We start from the raw sequence: 20,031 nt of genomic DNA on the forward strand, positions 1-20,031 counted from the left end.
AGCTAGAGGCAAACGGGTCAATAAGGAAGGTATTGAAAGAGTATAAGTGGGAATGGTTAAGTCCTGAACTAGGGTCTGCTATGGTAACTGAGAAGATAACAGCAATCTTAATGATATGTGATATCTGGGCAATGAAGACAAAAATGGTAACATCACCAAGGGAAGTAATTTACTCACTCATCTGATAAACTGTTTATGTACCTCTGAAATGCCAGACCCTGTACTAGCTGTTGGGATGGAGAATAAATATACTGATGATTTGGGGAAGATAGAATAGGTTAGATCATGAATGTCTTTTCAGAAAGTTTAGTCCTGTAGGAAACAGGTCTGGGTCAAAGGTGAACATATAGATTCTGGTCCTGGTGGTGGAAGGTCAAACAATAAAAGTAAACACATGTGTAAATAGGAGAGGCAAGCAGGAGGTATAAAGGTCCAGTGAAAATATCTGTTGCTCAAACAGTTTAGCAAATAGGAGATGAAGACAAGAAATCAGAGAGAAAAGTATGTGTTTGGACAAAGTCGATCTGTTAGGATAAAAATCAGGTTCATTTCTATGAAGAAAAAATAGCTGCTGTTCTTGTTTAAGTCTTTAACCTGACAACTTATGGGAAACTTTCAAAACCCCCCCGTAATGGTCTTAAGAACAGGATTACTAAAGAAAACAAAGAACCACGTGATAAGGTGCAAAGAGCAAAGATTTCCTATAGATCAGATCTTGGGCAAGGCAAAGGTGTTAGGAGTGAAGGGGCCCCTAGATGAAGGCAAACAATAGCTAAGTTCCTGGACTTTACTTTCCTCACCTGGTTCCAGGCACTTAAAAAAAAAGAAAATTAAAGACTGAAACTGTCATTGGACTATGGAGGAAAAAAGAACTGATAATAAGAGGTGCCCAAAATTGAGATTTCCACTGCATTTATGTGACTGAAAAGAAATCTGAGACTTCAGAGTGGGGTTCCAGACACAAGCAAAAGTGAACAAGTCCATGCTTTTCTGTTTCAGCTCCCTTATTCAATGACACTCTGAACATCATTGCGGATAACAACTGGGAAAATGATGGAAAAACAGAAAAAGTGATAGGAAATGCAAGAGCCAAACCTGAAAGGATGTATAATAACATCATCTGTATATAAAAAACATCTGTGTAAATGATAGGATCAGAGGCAGCAAATCTGAAAATAACTTGGGAAGTTAGGTTTTTTTGTTGTTGTTGTTTGGTGATATTTAAATGTTTCTATTTGGTGTACAGTTGTATAGTTGATTAAAAAATACAACTGACAAGAATTCTGTAAATTAAGGTAAAAATGAAATAATGTAGAAAGAAGATTCTAGAACATTCAGGTGGTAACCTCATGTTCCATGAGGACTGGAACATGGCTGATTTGTGCGCTGCAGTATCCCCGATGTCTAACAGACTCCTCAGTACAAAATGGTGCACAATAAGCATTTGCTAAATGAATTAAAAACCAACGAACCAACAGCATTGTCCCTCAGTGGTTAGTAGGTATGTATTATATAAGGTAACCAGATGCAAAGAGAAACAAGCCACCCGAAGTCGAAGAAGTCAATGAAATAAAGACATCTAACCTATCTTCAGAGGAAGTATCGGTTCTTGGAGCAGTCCTAAGAGTTACAAGTATAGCAACAAGAGCTAACATTACTGAGAAAAGTATGTGTTGTACCAAACACATTAAATGCTTTTAATAAATTTTCTCATTGAGCCCTTCTGAAAACCCTCTGCAAGGGGCACTGATGACATCCTCATTTTTCAATAAGGAAACTGAGGCACAAAAAGGCTAAAGACTTTCTCCAGATCTTCCATCTAGCAAGTGTTGAAGCTGAGACTGTATCCTGTCAGTCTGGCTCCAGAGCCCGGCTGGCAATCACCTTATTCCACGGGAATCATCCTCACAGGTCCCATCTCCTTGCAAAGGTCAGTCTCTCACCTGGGCAGCACAGATGCTGTACTGGGTAAACATGGCTTCATACAAGGCCATCAGCCCACTCTGTCCAGCAGCTGCACAGGCTCGGGCTTCTAAGACTGGAATTGCCTGTAACATGCCAACAGACAAGGTGTGGTTGGGAGGGTGGGGAGAAGGCCTAAGGGACCCTGTTATAGGGGATGGGGAACCCACACTCACCATCTCTTTCAGGTGGTTCTGCCCTGAGTGTAGGGCCTGCCTTACACTCTGAGACAGAAGGATTTCATGGCGCAAGCGTTGCTTGCCAAAGGCTACAGCTCCACTTGTCACCAGCATCATCTCTCGGCCTTGATTCTGCAGCACTGACACCTGACGATGACAAAGGAAAAGGCACAAGTCCCTGTAATATCTCTTGCCTCTCATCACAAGAGATTCAGGCAGGGTAGACTAATGAGTGGATCCCAAGTGCCAGCTTATAGATCAGCACTGGGCTGGCTCTGGAAGAAATCACCCAGGTTGTGTGATAAAAATACAGAGTTCTACACATTTCCTCAAATCTGATAAGTAGATGGCAGACAGAAATGACAAGTTTTAATAATGGGATTCTGGTATGCATCCAGGTTTGGTACCGACGGGACTTGAAGAAACATAGAACAGTCTATAATGTGGAAGGCCTAGCTGTTTTGAGGAAATGAAGCCCAGAACACAAGTTTGGAGCCAGGAAATGCAACATAAACTTGGCAGATGGCTTCTCAAATTCTAAGGCATGCCCTGGGGAGATGGCACGTCTGACTCTCGTGGGCCGCCTCTGGCTAGACCAGGGACAGATGCTGCTGCTCTTCTGCGCGGTCTGCCTGAAACAGTGCTGGTTACTTTGTTTCCCACCTAGGAGGGATCCACATGAGAGAATCAAAGAGTCGACATTCCTAACCTGTCCATTCCCCCTGATGCTTGAACACTAAAACCTGGATCAGGAACTTATGAGACAGCTACGATAAATCATAATCTAAAAAATTTATTTCTTACACAACATAGTAAATCAACTGTACTTTAATAAATTTTTTTGAAATGAGAAAAAACTTTTTATCATAGAAAATTTCATACTTAGGCAAAGTGGTAAAAATCAAATAATAAATTTCTGTGGACTCATGACCCAGTTGCAGCAGTTGTCTCTCATGGCCAATTTCTCACTCTCCAATATTCCTTTTATAGCTCCATTGTTATTTTAATATGAATCCCAGACTCCAGACACATTATTTGCTGGTTTGCAAATATTTCTGAAATTGCTAAAACACAGGGTAAATGCATATATCCACAAAACTAAATTTATTATCTAAAATATTTCAATAATTCCCTAATATCAAATATCAAATCAGTGTTTTACATTTCCCCACTGTTTTAAGCTTGCTCAAATTAGGATGCAAATTAAGCCCACACACTGCAATTAGTCGAAGGGTCTCTTAATTCATTTTTAATCCATAGGTTCCCCTCTATCATTTTCTTCCCTTGTAATTGTTCGTTAAAGAATCTGGGTTGTCCTTCAAGGTTTCTCAACCTTGACTTTCCTGCTTCTGTCCCTGTGATATACAGTTTAATGCTGTATTCTATTTGCTGCAAACTGCTGTTAGGTATGGAGTTTTGATCTTTTTTGTCAAGAATTCTTTACATGTCATGGTGTCCATCAAGGGGATATAGAAGGCCTGCACATCTTTCTGTGATGTTAGTTACTGTTGATGATCATCATCAAGGGTGGTTAATTCATTACAGGCTACACTGATATTCTAATCCACTCATTTCTCCCCTATTTAAAGGCCGGAATACTTCCATAAAGGGAAACTTTCCTTCATCAACTATTTGGCTACCTTGAGGTATGATTTATATGTGAAAGGCAGCACAGATGTGTCTTTCCCTTTATTCACCAGTTTCCTAAATGAGTAGGCTCTCTGGAATCCTTCAAAAGTAACCAATGAATATTTTTTAAAGTATCATTGTCATTCATAGATTTAAATATATTTCACATGCTTAAATTCAGTGCAATAATTATCGATATTCAGATATTCTCATCTTTGGCCAATGAAATACACGTTAAGTTGGCTCCTGAGTCTACCTAACGTGATCAGATCTCTGGACAAGATAGTGGACTCCATATGTCAGGACTGCCCTGGCCCAGAAAACTGTTCCTTAAGGTCCATGTGTGTCCCTAGAAGGAGAGCTGGCAACCTAAGCAAACTATTACCAGGTTCTCCCCACTTCATTAAGTTTCTCCTTTGCTCAAAATCTTCAATCTTCCTTTTAGGCACAAACCTAATTCCTCCACCCAGTGTCAAAGCCTTAACTAATGGAATTAGACACATTCTCCCTGAGGAAATCATCTCCACTGCCTTCAAGCTCAGCTCCCTCCCTGGCCCATCAGCCAAACTCATTCCTGCTTTTATTTCCTGTCTGGAGACCACTCCTGGAGCCTCCCTGTTACCAGGACCACCAGGCTACACAATTCCAGGGGCACCATTCACAATGTGCACTTAGCAGCATGGAACACTTCTCTTTGCTGCTTCAAATCCTGTCAGTCACAAAGGCTCACCCTGAGGCTCATCCCTCTGAGGAAGTTCCAACAGTGACCACACTTTCATCCGTCCTTCCCACCTCCAGACCTGTCAGTACCTCTCATTTGGGTCCTCTCATTTGGATATGGTCTGCCTTGAACAATCACCTAATTATTTGGGGAGTCCCAGTTTATTCTGGTTTCCCAAGGGGAGAGACTACAGTTAGAGGCAGCCCTCTATTTACACTGGGACCAAACTCTGTCTCCAGATTGAATTACCAAGAGTTTTGTGCAAGGAATCTTGGCTGTGGAAGGCCTTAAAGCAGAAGTAGCTCTTTGATAAACATTTGTTAAACTGAACTGAACTGAGGGATTCAATCTGAAAGGCAGATCTCATGATAAATGCTTAGAACAGAAAACATATGATGAAAATTCCATCAAGTTTTAGCAGTATTCTAATACCCACTTCAGTAAAAATGTTTTTTAAAACTGAAAACATAGCTATGGAAGACAGAGCTGAGTTACAGCTAGGACAGAAAAACTCCAGCCTTATCTCAAGGATATTTGGATGTCTGGGTTTTTGACTCTTGGTCAAGAGTTGACAAACTATGACCTGCAGGTCAACTCTAACCTGCGCCTGTTTTTGGAAACAAAGTTTTATCAGAACACAGCCACACTTGTTGTTCACTTACATACTGTCTAAGGTTGCTTCTGTGGTACAATGGTATGTAAGTAGTTGAGACGGACACTGAACGGCTTACAGAGAGTAACACATTCAGTACTGGTCTTTTACGGGAAAAGTATGCTGATCCCTGCACTCCCAGAAAAAGATACAGGTAGTGGGACTTGTGATGTGATGTTTAAAGTCCAAAACTCACATGTTGACCCCTTAAGGTCAGTTTCTTTACTGATAAACTATCAGCGGTCTGGCAAAAAATTCCCACTGAAAACTCTGCTTTGAGGCCTTGCAAAGCCAAGATTCCTTGCGCAGACCTCCTGGTGATTCAATCTGGAAATAGTATGTCCTGTGGAGATAAGGACCCTGGGGGGCTTGTGCACAGGATTTCTCTCAGCCCCTCAATGCTTGCTTACCTTCCCTTCTGTGGCCTTGCATCCCTCTGCCTTTAAATGAAAGTCTTATATGGGTATTCTCTGTGGAGTCTGGTGAGTCTTTTCAAATATCTGAACTTCAGAAATATTTGCAATGACAGCTCCTACTTATTTCAAAATTACTGGGCTAATTTAAAAAGATAAAGCCTAGCAAAAAGTGGGGGGAAGCTCAATATTCACACAAATCCAGAGTTGGGTACTCAACTCTGACTACCACTACGACTAACCCTAATTTAAAAACTTTAAAAACACAGAGGGGTGAGCGCCATCCCATCTTCACTTATTAAGCAGCTGAGTGTGAAGCCCAGGCATCACCAAGCCCCTCGGTGATTTTAATGTGCAGCCAGGATTAAGAACTACTGACATACACAGCTCCTTCTCCCTAAGAAGCCTGAGGGATGAACTGCACGAAATCAACTCCGCTCCTTGACATTCCCTCTGCTTGCTCTAGGATACTGTCTCCTGGTGGCACCTTCTTCAGGAAAGGGAGTTTTCAGATTGGGTTAAATCTACTGTAGTCAAATGAGGATTATTTTTATAAGCTAAGAAATCTGAAATGACAGCTTAAAAAATGGACTTTGTTTTAGTTCAGCTGAATTTTCCATCTTGAGAATTACCTGCTCAACAATAGATGCCAGGCGGCCCAGGGCCAGGCCACACTCATCCCCTCGGGTCACCACGGCACTTCCGAGTTTCACCACAATTCTCTTTGCATGCTTCAGCTCACTGCGGTGGGCAAAAGACTTGCCATGTGTACGACTGAGGGGCACAGTGATAAAGGGGATGTTGCTCCAAGAACGGACATGTCTGATGGCTGAGGGCTGAATACGACCTGCAGAACCCAAAGTCAAATGCAAGAAAAAAAGAGAAATACGCGATATAATTTCTCATTGAAAATATGCATGCAAAATAGTAACCAGTTCAGCCACCAAAAAATAGTTTTACCATTCTCAACTGTAGAAAACCAGTATATCAAAAGCCACATCAAGCACGTTTTAGTCCAATATTGTGTGGAGTTTGTGTCCAGTACACAGTACACTCCAATATTGTGGGTCAAGAATTTAAACAAAATCTTTCCTGAAGACATGTTGGCAAAATGTATTAAAAACCTTAAAAATATTCACATCTTTGATTCAGCAATTTCACGTTCAGGAAATTTATTTTAAGGAACTAATCAGAGATAGAGACAAAGAAATTTATCAGCAGGCTATTCATCAGCATTATTTATAACAGGAAAAATCAGAAGCAGAGTAAATGTTCAAAAACAGGCAGGAAGATTTAACATTTTTAGAATTTTTAATAATATGGGACAAATGTTGTTTCACATACATTTCTAAATGCATACAAAAAGGTAAATAAATAAAAATATTAATCTCATTTTGTCTCATGATGATATTATGGGTGACTTATTTTTCTTTATTCATATCTATGTTTTCCAAACTTATGCAGCAAAAATGTATTGCTTTCATAGCCAGAAAAATATGTGTGCTTTTAAAGAAACCACATTGCTATAAGGGTCTGATTAGCTAAGACAATATAAAGTAACTGGTATAAGTAATAAAAAATCATAACTAATCTCCCTCTAAATTTTCTCTCAAATAGGGCAGCAAGAATTCAGATGTCTATAACAAGGATACAAAAAACTGGATAGCTTTCTGAAGTAATGTTGGAGTCAGATCCTTCTTTGTATCCCTGTGGACATCTGCCCCTAATCAATTCTTTCCTGATGCTTCTTGTAACACTGAACAAGATTTCTAAGAAACCAAACAAAAACAAACAAATAAACAACCCCCAAAAGAATCCTCACCACAACAAAAACAAAAAACTTGATTAAAAAGCTGAAATTAAGTCACACTTGAACGTCAGGCACTGAACCTCGTTATCACTTCTCGTGAATCCAACTTCCTGCTGACTGCCTTCCCTCACAGAGTTCTCTACGTATCACCACAGACTTAATACATACTGGAATGAGTTACTAAAGTAATCATTCTGAGCCACTTTTCAGACTATTCTTCTATAATTCTATTATTACAGAGTAACCTCCTTCACTTGAATCAACTACTCTTACCTCCCTTTATATTTACAGACAGATTTCTCAGAATTTCTCTACCCAGTGCCTCTATCTCCCGACCACTGACTCCTCTAACTATAACTGAGCACCCGCTGTCTCTGTCTACACTACAAAAATTAGGGTAAAGCAGGCAGATCCCTATCCTCATGGACTGGAAGATCACTGTGTTTCTCCTCCCTCTCTACCTCCTTCACACACAAACATGAGAAAGAACATTTTAAATGAAGTCATGAAGAGTCCTTTCTCTCCTCTCTTAAATAACCATTTCTTTAAGTGACAATGTTTCAGATCTGTGGCAATTAAAGAAAGACGGTATGGTCTTTTTTCACAACAGACTTGCAGTCTGGTTTCCAGCAGACAGCTGCACAGTAAGCCCATCAGCTGGGATAGAACTGGAGCCTGACACTCTTGCTGGACCTGTTCCTGGTGAGGGAGTCCTAGGACCCAAAGGACCGGTGTGTTGTGGGGGCTGTTCCCTGGACAGCTTTCTTTCTTCATCAGGTTCATCGATATAGGTACCCGGGCCTAGTCTTCAAGGATACTATCCTAAGCAATACACACACCTGAGTCTAAGCATAAAAGCTGTATACCTGATAGTCTTGGCCACACTGACTTGATGAAGGAAGGGGTGTAGAGGGAGAGACTTACTCTCCTGGAGTTTGGACCTGTGATCGTCAGTGGCTGTATGCAGCGCTCAGAGCTGTACCATGTCGCATGCATCTCTCTTGACAGCTCTCAAGGCCTGGTGGCCACTTTTCTCTCCTGTGCATTGCAGGACATGTCCTGGCCTAGAGAAGTGCTGCGCATGGGTGGGGCAACCTGAGAGGGCACCTCAGGGACACAGGTAGTGGCAAGCACTTAAGTCCTAGCAGGCCAGGTTAGCATAAATGAAACTCCTGATCCATAGTCTGTATCAGCATGGCTGAGGTGGGTGGCATGGCTTGGTGCCAGGCAGTCAAGGGTCACTCTGGCGACAGGCAACTGGGTCACAGCACATCAGGTTTAAGGAAAGGTTCAAGAAGAGGCCACATCTATGAACAAGGTTTTAAGCAAATAAAAGCTCAGTCACATCCAGCGGGCTCCGCACCAAGGAGCATTCTATGGGGCCCAGGGCTTTCCCAGGTTTCCTATTCTGTGACAATGCGGTCACCCTTCTAGATTGATCCCATCTTCCTTGAGGACATTTTTTATGTTCTGGAGTGTATTATACTTTTTGGGGTTCATATGAAGGACTGAGAAGGCCTTGATTAGTTAGGAAAAATCCACAGCTTCTGAATAGATAATCTCTTCCCATCTTCTAAGGACCTTTAGGCCCCAAGTCTCAAAGAAAAGCCATCTACTCCTGTTAAGGATGAAGGGATATCAAGGTACATATGTATACACATGTGCTGGGGGGAGGGGTTGCCCATATTCATCAAAAGTGCCACGAGTCACACTTCAAGGGAGAAGCCCTTTAGCTTTTCAGCATCAGAGTCCTAATACTCAGTAATGAGGCTGTGTTTCAGGCCTCAACAGGAAGGGACCTGGACATGGTTTCTATCTCCCTTTCTGCCCTTCCACTTCTCTCTGTTTGTATCTATATGCTTTCTCATTTGCCTTTTCTCTTTTTTGCTCTTCTGCTCATCATGGTCAGTGAACATGGGGCTCCAGAAATAACTGAATACAAAGAAAAATCTAGGGATAAGATCACAAAGTGTCTCCTGTGAATGAGTATAATAAGAATAAACAATAATATCAACAATAAAAACCCTAAAGTGAATAGTTACTATATACCAGGAACTGTGTTAAAACTATTCCTACACCTTATACAGAGGCACAGGAAATATGAAGGGAGGGTCTGACTCTGGAGTCAGACTTCCTGGGTTGGAATCTCAACTCCTTCACTCACTTGCTGTTACTTCATTTTCCTCATAAGGTTTTTGTGGAGGATGAACAGGGACTGGCACAAAGTAAACACTTAATAAATATTAGGTGATATATAAAAATGTATTAGCTATGACTATCATCATCATCTTTCTGAATTCTCATGAGTTAAGACTCAGGAGTTAGGTATTACTACACGTTAGTTTTTATTATTCAGTTCAGTTCAGTCGCTCAGTTGTGTACAACTCTTTGCAACCCCATGGACTGCAGCACACCAGTCCATCACCAACTCCCGGAGTTTACTTAAATTCATGCCCACTGAATCGGTGATGCCATCCAGCCATCTCATCCTCTGTCGTCCCTTTCTCATCCTGCCTTCAATCTTAGTCTCATTTTATACATAAGGAAGCTGCGGCTCAGAAAAGTTGAGTAACTTATCAGCATTATCAGACTGCAAAAATGGCCACAATACTTGAAGCTGTTCCCATCCACAGGTGGAATCTATTTTCTCCTCTCCTGGCCCTATGACTTGCTTTGACCAATACAGTGCCCCAGAGCCTAGCTGTTTGCAACACTGTTTACAAGCCTGATTTAACTTTGGCGAGATCCAATTTATCAGTTTTCACTTTATGGGCTGTACATGCGTGCTAAGTCTCTCTAGTCGTGACCTACTGTTTTCTACAAGCCTGTTTAAAACACGCCTGGCTCTGTATAAAATCTGAGCTTAGGTCGCAGAGACCTTGGCACTCCCAAGCTTGCTGTTCTTGGGAAGCACCATGTGAAGAAGCCATGGATGGCCTGCTGTAGCATGGGAGACCATGTGGAACAGAGACAATCTGTCACCCCAGCAGACTCCCCCCAGCCTTCAACAATCAACCCTGACCTGAGCCAAAGTTGAGAGCTGACAAGGACATGGAACCACTGTGTAGCTGAGCCTGATCCAAAATGCCAGCTCATGGAATTGTGACCTAAATCCATAGCTGTGGTCACTAAGTAAGTAGCAAAGGTAGTTTTCAAACACAGAGAGCCTAGTTTCAGACCCTCAGCTTTTAAACTTTACACTCTTCTTTGCATGAAAGCTTCCCTTGTGGCTCAGACGGTAAAGAATCTGCCTGCAATGTGGGAGATACAGGTTTGATCCCTGGGTCAGGAAGATCCCTTGGAGAAAGAAATAGCAAACCACTCCAGTATTCCTGTCTACAGAATTCTATGGACAGAGGAGCCTGGTGGGCTACAGCCCATGGGGTCACAAAGAGTTAGACATGACTGAACAACTACACTTGCATGAATGGGAAACAGATTTTTCCAATGGTGATAAGTTTCATTAGCTGGTAAGCAAGTCCTCTTATAGAAAGGTTTTGAGATTTGTTGATAACATTTAGGTGTTATCAAGGAGACAAGTAATTCAAAATATCATAAACAGCCTTTGTAACTAGACCTCTATAAGCAAAAAAGAAAAAAAAAAGAATCTTGACCTAACTATCACACCTTACACAAATATTAATTCAAAGTGGATCATGGGACTTCAATGTAACCACAAAACTTGTGGTAAAGAAAGAATCCGCCTACCAACGCAGGAGATGCCAGTGACTCGGGTTCGATCCCTGGGTCAGGAAGATCCCCTGGAGGAGGGTATGGCAACCCACTCCAGTATTCTTGCATGGAGAATCCCACGGACAGAGGAACCTGGTGGGCTATAGTCCATGGGGTAGAAAACAGTGGGTCATGACTATAGGGACTCAGCATACACATGCAATCCATAAAGTGAAAAACTGATAAATTTAGTCTCATCAAAGTTAAAAACACAAAGATCACTTCCCTCTACGAAAGACCCTGTTAAGGGACTGAAATGGCAAGCTACAAACTGGGAGAAAATATTTTCAAGGCACAAATCCAACCAAAGACTAGTATCTAGCAGACATTAAAAAACTCAAAGTTCAAAAGTTAGAAAACCAAACGATCCAATTAAAAATGACATTTCACTGATGAGGATATTCAGATGGCAAATAAGCACATGAAAAGATGCTCAATCTCATCAGCCAACAGGGAAAAGGAAAACCACAGTGAGATATCATTATATATCTATCAAAATGGATAACAAAAAAGAGTGGCAACATCAGATGCTGTTGAGGATGAAGAGAAAGTAGATCACTCACACACTGCTGGTGTGAATGTAAAGCGGTACAGCCACTGCAAAAACAGTTTGCCAATTTCTTATGAAACTACCTACCACACTGCATTGAGCAGCTTCACCTGCAAGCAACAAATTCTGGTAAATTCTCTTTTCATTTCCATTCTGTTATGAATATTTTCTAATTTTCCTTCTTATGGTTAGATATACCCATCATTTAAAAGTGGACATTTAATTTCCAAATACATGGGGTTTTTTAAGTATCTTTAATATTAATTTCTCATTTTGATACTAATTTCTCATTTAAATGTTTTCTTCTCTGCAATCCTCCTCTGTGTTTTTTCAGTCTTCTAACTTTACTGAGGCTTTCAATGGCTTTCAGGGTGATCTCTTTTGTCACACTACACTTGAAAATATGTGAGTTATTTTCAAATATCTTTTGATATTGATTTCTAACAGAATTCCATAGAGATAAGAGAACAGACTCTGTATGATTTAAATACCTTTAGACGATGAACTTTTTGCACCTTGTTTTATATCCCTGGATATCTTTCAGTGTCTCCTAGTTATAGTCTATGGGAACTTGAACAGGATTTGTATCCTACTATTCTGTGAAAATTGTGTAAATCTTAATTATGTTGAATTCATTCATGGTGCTTTTCAGGCATACCATATCCTTCTACTTTTCTGTATATTCACTCTATTAATTTTTAAGAGTGATATTGAAACTCCAACTAAAAATTTATCTACTTAAAAAATTTTTAAATATAATGGAACTACAAGTAACTTTGTTCTATATTTTCCAAGTCTCCTGTAAATGTGTTAAGCATACTTTCATAATTTAAAGAATAAAAAAGAGAGAAAAAAACTAACTACCACAGGCAACCAACATACAAGCCGGAAACTGAACTACTGGACATTTATCCCAAATAACCACAACTATATTCACACAAAATCCTGTACACAAATGTTCACAGCAGTCTTATTCACCACAGACAAAGAAAGTAACCAGATGTCCTTCAGTGATGAATGGTTACACTAACTGTGGTACCCCCATACCACTAAATACTATTCAGTCATAAAAATGAACACAGTGATACAGACAACAAGAATCTCCAGAGATTTATGCTGAGTAAAAAAAGTCACCCCCAAAGGTCAGATACTGTATGATTTTATTTACATAACATTTAAAAATTATAAAAATGAAAAAAAAAATTATAAAAATGGAGAACAGATTATAGGCTGCCAAGGGTTAGGGATAGGAAGGAGGATGGCTAGATAAGAGAAACTGAAGGATTCTGTAGTGATGGAAATCTTAACCTGCTTCTGTCCACATTGATACCCTGGTTGAGATACCGGGATAACTAGGTCTAAGTGCTCTCTTTGTATTCATTCTTAAAGCTGCAAGTGAATCTATAATTATCTCAAAATTAAACACTTCATTACAAAAAAAGGGAATGAACAAAAATAGCCTGCAAAAAATCTTGCGGGATTAAATAAAAGTAATATTTTATCTTTAAAAATCTTTTTAAATTTTGAGGGTTTTGACATGCCAGAAGATATAAAATTAATGTACACAACTTCATGAGTTTGCAGCTAAGTATACACTTGTGAAACCACTGCCATAATCTATGCCATAACCCGTCTATCCCCTCCAAAAACTTTACTTTATTGATAAATACAAACACAGCAATTCAGCAGTATGCTGCTTCCCTGCTTACTGTCTTTGTCCAATTCTGCCAAATAACAGTTTTTTTCCTTTTTAAAACTTTGTTTTCAAACACTCTTGGACCAAACCTCCCACATACTTATGTTTCCTAGGATACCTACGAGATCTGGAGAGTACTGTGGACTGGACCCAGGGCAGGAGACGCTGAGGGAAGGACTGGAACCCAGAGCGGCAGACTTGACTCAACATGCTGTGAGGTGGTCACTGACCAAGGTATCTGCAGAATTCATTTTTTAAAAATAAATTATCAAAATACTAGATAGTTCATTTTACTTTCATCCACCTCCCCACACCAAGAGTAAAAGCTTGACTCTCCTGATCCAAATTCTGTATTAGAGGAACTCCTATCTCTTCTACATACAGAAAAGAGAAAAACAAACGGCGCCCCAAGCTCTGACTCTATTCTTCCTTGTTTAGGACCATCTTAAGTTTTTTTTTCTGTTCGTTTTTAATAAATTTATTTCTATTTTTTGGCTGCAGTAGGTCTTCACTGCTGTGCATGGGCTTTTTCTGGTTGTGGCGAGTGGGGGTTACTCTTCATTGCAGTGCATGGACTACTCATTGTGGTGGCTTCTCTTGTTGGGAAGAGTGGGTTCTAGGCACGCAGGATGCATTACTTGTGGCATGCAGGCTCAGTAGTTGTGGTGCACAGACTTAGCTGCTTCGAGGCAGGAGGGATCTTCTTGGACCAGGGATCAAACCCATGTTCCCTGCATTGGCAGGTGGATTCTTAACTACTACACCACCAGGGAAGTCCCAGGACCATCTTAGTTTTTATGGAAAAAAATGGGAACTAAGTATTATGAATACTTTGAGTGACAAAAAACATCTTCAAGGTATAATGTTTATCTACTGATATTAATCTTCACTACAATTTCTACACCATTAGGGAGTCTTCAACCAATCAAAACACAGATTCCATATTCCATAAGCAGCCACCTTTACCTTCCTTCTCTCATCTCCCAAAAGAACTCTGAAAACCACATATTTGAAATATCAGCTTGATCTCTGCTGACAAAAAGAGAGGGAGGAAAGGTCGGAGATGGCGGCTTTGTCTTTCTTCTTGCTGTCCAGAGGAATCCAAAGCATACTCTTCAATCCCTGGAGGGAGTGGCAACACCTGTAAATGGTTGGCATCTGGAACGACCCTGGGCACACCTCATGGAGGATGAACACATAGCTAGTTTTCAGAGCTGGGTTGTGGGTATTTTCCCACTTGCAGGTCAAACTTAAGATTTTATAAAAAGAATAGTTTATTTCACAAAAAGGCAGGAGGCTTCTTCCTATGTATGTGTATATTAATATATAAATATACTCACACAGAGAGACTATGCCATTCATTATTTCAGCTCTTACACTACAGGGACATGGTTGTTTTCAGGGGATAATAAAAATCCTTCCCATCTTGCTTCTGGGCCTCCTTTTAACTTCTGCTCTACGTGTTAACAGATATATTCCAACTCTCTTACACATGCCTCAGGGTGTTTAAACATGCCTAAAAAGACTAGCATTTTGCCCCAAAGTGAAGAGAAACAAGGAATGGTTAATGTTCTTCAATTTATACTGCACAAAGGTACAGAAAGAAGAGAGAAGAGACTGGCAGGATACATCTGTCATACAAAATATGCATCTATATATGCAAGAGAAAGTGTTAAGTGCTGTCTTTGTTGACTTCAGTGTTTGTGACAGTAAGGAAAGTTCCAAGAGAAAATTATTTGCATAATACTGAAGCATGCTATGAGGCCATGATTTATGTTTGCTGCTTATACAAATTCCTTCTGAAATTGCTGCTAAACAATTATTTATACATGAATTCACCAAAATAATTCTAGTAGAGCCAAAAGGGTAAAACAATCAAATAATGACCCTAAAATTCTAATTTCATCATCTTCACAAACTTTCCCCAGCAACCCTAGCATTCAAAGTTGGATATATTCCTACAGGTTAGTTTCCAACTGGTTCATGCTATTGCTGACTTTCCCAAAAGGATTATAAACTTCCCACCGAAGGCATGGTAAACATGGGAAACAATCAGGCTTTGTGCTTGCTAGCTGTGTGCCTTCCAATCTTTTAAAGTCTCAGTCTCCTCATCTGTAAACCAGGGACAATAACAATAGGACCTCGTGGAATCATTGTGAGAGAATGCAGTAACTGCGTTCCAAGAATGGAATGCCTGGATACAGGAGATGCTCAATAAACATCTACTCTCCTCCATCTGTCTTTTAGGCACTAATGTTATTATATCTTACAACCACTTTCTTCCTTACTTCTTTCAGGACCTGTCACTGGAACAAAGAATTTCATAGTCTCTGATGGGCAGACATAGTCACAAATTATACTTATTGACTATTTATCTCTCTCTTATCTATGAAAAACCGAAAGCTCTGAATGTTTAAGGTCAGTCAGTTATCACGTTGACGACTGATGTAGAAACCAGGCCTCCTGGCCTCTCCCATCACCTCTGCCTGATCCCGCCCTCACTGCAAAAGATAGTTTATCCTGCCAGAATTTATTATGCCCTCGTAAGATAGCTAGCTAATCCCAGGGAGCAAAGGGTATGTGTGTCTGTCTAGACCCCATGTCATCAAATGAAAAGTTCCCATGTTTTGACTCAGGACATTTCTCAAGTACTTCTTTACAGGTTCTGAACAGATAGTCCTTATCTTACTTACTTGAATAGAGAACTGAACTTTAGTCTGAACAAACGTCGCCCAGAAATACAGGCTTGCTATATGGTTCACCAGTTAAAGACAAAGCCCCAATGATAAACCTCACCTCCTCTAGAGAGAAGAACGGAGATGGGGGAGGGGGGTGGATCTGGGTCGGCCCAGCCCTGATGAGCCACGGAAAGAATTATCCACAGACCTCCCGCCACACTGCAAAAGGCGGTAGTGAGCGAGCTCTCCTGCTGCGGGGTCGGGGGTGGTTATCGAGAGGGAATCACGAAGGCCCAGGCAGGCCGCGCGGGACTGCACACATAGGCCCCTGACAGCTGTGTGGGCAGTTACAAGCAGGGTGAAACCCCACCACTCATGCAGGTGCACTTGAAGCTGGTTCCGGGATCCCGGGCCGAGAAGGCATCAGGCGCTGGGTCTTCAAGCTTCCATATGGATCAGTTTCTGCATCTGGGTGTATCCGAGGGGGTCGGGGAGTTCGAGTGCCCACAGCCCCCGCAGCCCTTCAGCCTCCGCGCGCCGGCGTGTGGCGATGCAGCGCGCTCTGGGAGGCCCAGCCGGCCGCCATCCCTCCGCGCGCCCACACCCACTTACGGGTCCGACCCCCGTGACTCTGCTCCCGCTCAGGCCGCGCGCCCCGGCAGTCCCCACGGTCGCCCGCGACCCGGCGCGCACACCTTCCCTTGCCTCAGCCCGGGTGCCCCCTCAGCCCTCACGCAGGCGCCGGCACCTCGCCATCCCCGCCACCGTCCCCGCCTTCTTTGTGGCCCGCTGGTACCTGCCTCGCCTCAGCCGCTGGGCCCCACCACCCGGCCCACACTCCACGCCACGCGTCTCTCGCGCCGGCTTACTCCCCTTTTTCTTCCGTCCACGTCCCGCAAGATGACGTTACGTCAGCAGCGCTGGAGTAAACCCAGGCCGCAAGGCCTCCGCTGTTGACGCGAGGAGGCTGGCTGACCCCGAGCTGCGCTGCGGCAATGGCGTAGGTGCGTTTGGAGAATCGGGCCCGCGCTCCACGTGGCGAGCCCCGCCCGCTGAGGCCCGCAGACGCCAGGGGGCGGAGCTCGAGTGCTCTGTGTGAACGTCCACGTCCCAGCGGCAGACCCGGACAGGGGCTACGGAGAGTCGCCCCTCGGGCCTTCCCTGGGAAGCAGAAAGGACGCCTGGATTCCTCAGCTGCTGGTAGATCCCATACGATGTGTTTGCCAGTATTGATCGTTGTATCTCAGCCACATCTCGGTAATAGATTGGATCAGTTTGCACCTGAGGATCTCGCACTCCAAGCAAACTAATGCTGTTTAAATGGAAATATTTTGACAGAGATTAAATGATTTGCCCACTAGTCGCCTGGAGCTTTTCCCAAGGGTCCCAGCCCAACTGTCGTTTAGCAAGGGCATTGGTGAGGCTACTGTATTTTAAAATAGTAGTATTTAATCCCTGACAGTTGGATTCACCCTTAAAATTAGAGTTCGGACTCTTTCCTTTTCTACTTGCAGCGTTTTCCTCAAAGGGCATGTTTCTGCATAGATAGGCCTAGACGTAGCGCTGGGCATGTAGGTGATTGGGGTTGGCAGAACACTTTGGTGGAGGTTTTGTTAGGAAGGCATCTTGCCGATTGTGGGGTAGTTTCTGAGAACAATGCTGAGCCTATTCCTCATTCATTAAACTTTGGCTACTTTGTGGCAGGCATTCCCTAGGTTCGGAGGAAAACATGGTCACCTTATGGGAGAGACAGACATGTGAGCAAATGATTACACTATTTGATTAATGTTAGAGGAGGGGTGTCTGGGGATTCAGGGAAGTCTTTGGAAAGAGTAGACATTCGAATTGGGGGAAGCGGGGAGCAGGATGGCAGGAGGAAGACGGGAATGGACTATCTGGAGGCAGGAGACGCCCTGTGAGGAGAGGCTACATGTGGGACGTGACAGGAGAGGTGTTTGGGGGAGGGAGAGGGGGCGCTTGTAAAATTTCTGTGACACGCCAAAGAATTTGAATCTTTTCATCCTCAAAGTTAGAGAACCCTGACTTTCAAAGTACTGGAGGGACATGATCAGCTTTGTGTGTCTGAAATGAGTAGAGAGGGGTTTAAGCTGGGAGCTCACTTAGCCTATTGCAAAGGCCCAAGTAAGAAATGATGACTGGGGAAAGGGCTCCAGCAGCAGACAGGGAGCATAAAGGAGGGAGAGCTGACTTTGTTCACTACTTGGAAGAGGGAGAATGAGAGACAAGGAGGTGGTTGTTGCTGTTCAGTCGCTGAGTTGTGTCTGACTTTGTGACCCCATGGACTGCAGCAAGCCGGGCTTTCTTGTCCTTCACCATCTCCCTGAGTTTGCTCAAACTCATGTCCATTGAGTCGGTGATGCCGTTCAACCATCTCATTCTCTGTCATCTCCTTCTCCTCCTGCCTTCAATCTTCCCAGCATGGGGGTCTTTTCCAATGAGTTGGCTCTTTGCATCAGGTGTCCAAAGTATCAGAGCTTCAGCTTCAGTCCTTCCAATGAATATTCAGGGTTTATTTCCTCTAGGATTGACTGGTTTGATCTCCTTGCTGTCCAAGGGACTCTCAAGAATCTTCTCCAACACCACAGTTCAAAAGGATCAATTCTTCAGCGCTTCTTTATGGTCCATCTCTCACATCTGTACATGACTACTGGAAAAACCATAGCTTTGACTATACGGACCTTTGTTGGCAAAGTGACATCTCTGTCTATGTTTGTCATAGCTTTTCTTCCAAGAGCAAGCGTCTTTTAATTTTATGGCTGCAGTCACCATCTGCAGTGATTCTGGACTCCAAGAAAATAAAGTCTGTCATTGTTTCCACTTTTTCCCCCATTTATTTGCCATGAAGTAAGAAAAGTTATGACTGACCTAGATAGCATATTCAAAAGCAGAGACATTACTTTGCTGACTAAGGTCCATCTAGTCAAGGCTATGGTTTTTCCTGTGGTCATGTATGGATGTGAGAGTTGGACTGTGAAGAAGGCTGGGCGCCGAAGAATTGATGCTTTTGAACTGTGGTGTTGGAGAAGACTCTTGAGAGTCCCTTGGACTGCAAGGAGATCCAACCAGTCCATTCTGAAGGAGATCAACCCTGGGATTTCTTTGGAAGGAATGATGCTGAAGCTGAAACTCCAGTACTTTGGCCACCTCATGCGAAGAGTTGACTCATTGGAAAAGACTCTGATGCTGGGAGGGATTGGGGGCAGGAGGAGAAGGGGACGACAGAGGATGAGATGGCTGGATGGCATCACTGACTCGATGGACGTGAGTCTGAGTGAACTCCGGGAGTTGGTGATGGACAGGGAGGCCTGGCGTGCTGCGATTCATGGGGTTGCAAAGAGTCGGACACGACTGAGCGACTGAACTGAACTGAATGGGACTGTATGCCATGATCTTTTTGAATGTTGAGTTTCAGGCCAGTTTTTTCACTCTCCTCTTTCACCTTCATCAAGAGGCTCTTTAGTTCCTCTTCGCTTTCTGCCATAAGGGTGGTGTCATCTGCCTATCTGAGGTTGTTGATTGCAAATCAAATCTGGTGGTGCTACAGCATTTAGGAAATAGATGAGGGGAATAGTTCTTTTGGGTGAAGGATGAGAACACCAAACGTGTTAAGTTTTGAGCATTTTGGATTTAAAGCAGAAGACACAAAAGAAATAAAACTGCCCTCCAGAAGTTTCAGTGGGTACTTCAGCTTTTAAGAGTCTATGAACTTAGAACAAAATAGGTATCTGCTGGTATAGCTAAAGCCATTAGCTATAGCTTTGGCTGTAGCTTTCTCCACTATAGAAAGAGTGGGACAGAGGCTTTCTCCACTCAGGAAGTTCTGTTCTTAATGTGTCGTGGTGGTTCAGACAGTAAAGAATCTGCTTGCAGTGCAGGAGACCAGGGTTGGATCGCTGGGTCGGGAAGACCCCCTGAAGAAGGGGATGGCTACCCACTCCAGTAATCTTACATGGAGAATCCCATGGACAGAGGAGCCTGGTGGGCTGAA

At 42.6% G+C, this 20,031-nt stretch overlaps 1 protein-coding gene across 3 annotated transcripts in view; it reads right to left on the reverse strand.

The window, feature by feature from the left end:
* The window catches only part of ALDH18A1 (aldehyde dehydrogenase 18 family member A1), a 40,489-nt gene extending 23,592 nt beyond the window's left edge, over window positions 1–16,897 (reverse strand). For all 3 annotated transcript variants that reach the window (XM_068961208.1, XM_068961209.1, XM_068961207.1), the window contains exons 1-5: window positions 16,819–16,897; window positions 13,467–13,582; window positions 6,189–6,403; window positions 2,139–2,288; window positions 1,944–2,048 (exon numbers count right to left, since the gene is read on the reverse strand). In XM_068961208.1, coding sequence (XP_068817309.1) covers window positions 1,944–2,048; window positions 2,139–2,288; window positions 6,189–6,403; window positions 13,467–13,554 — 558 coding nt within the window. In that variant the 5' untranslated portion in view covers window positions 13,555–13,582; window positions 16,819–16,897. The remainder of the gene's footprint in view (window positions 1–1,943; window positions 2,049–2,138; window positions 2,289–6,188; window positions 6,404–13,466; window positions 13,583–16,818) is intronic.
* Between the last annotated feature and the right edge of the window lie 3,134 nt (window positions 16,898–20,031).

The sequence above is a fragment of the Capricornis sumatraensis genome, chromosome 23 (genome assembly GCF_032405125.1).
Source record: "Capricornis sumatraensis isolate serow.1 chromosome 23, serow.2, whole genome shotgun sequence".
NCBI lineage: Eukaryota > Metazoa > Chordata > Mammalia > Artiodactyla > Bovidae > Capricornis > Capricornis sumatraensis.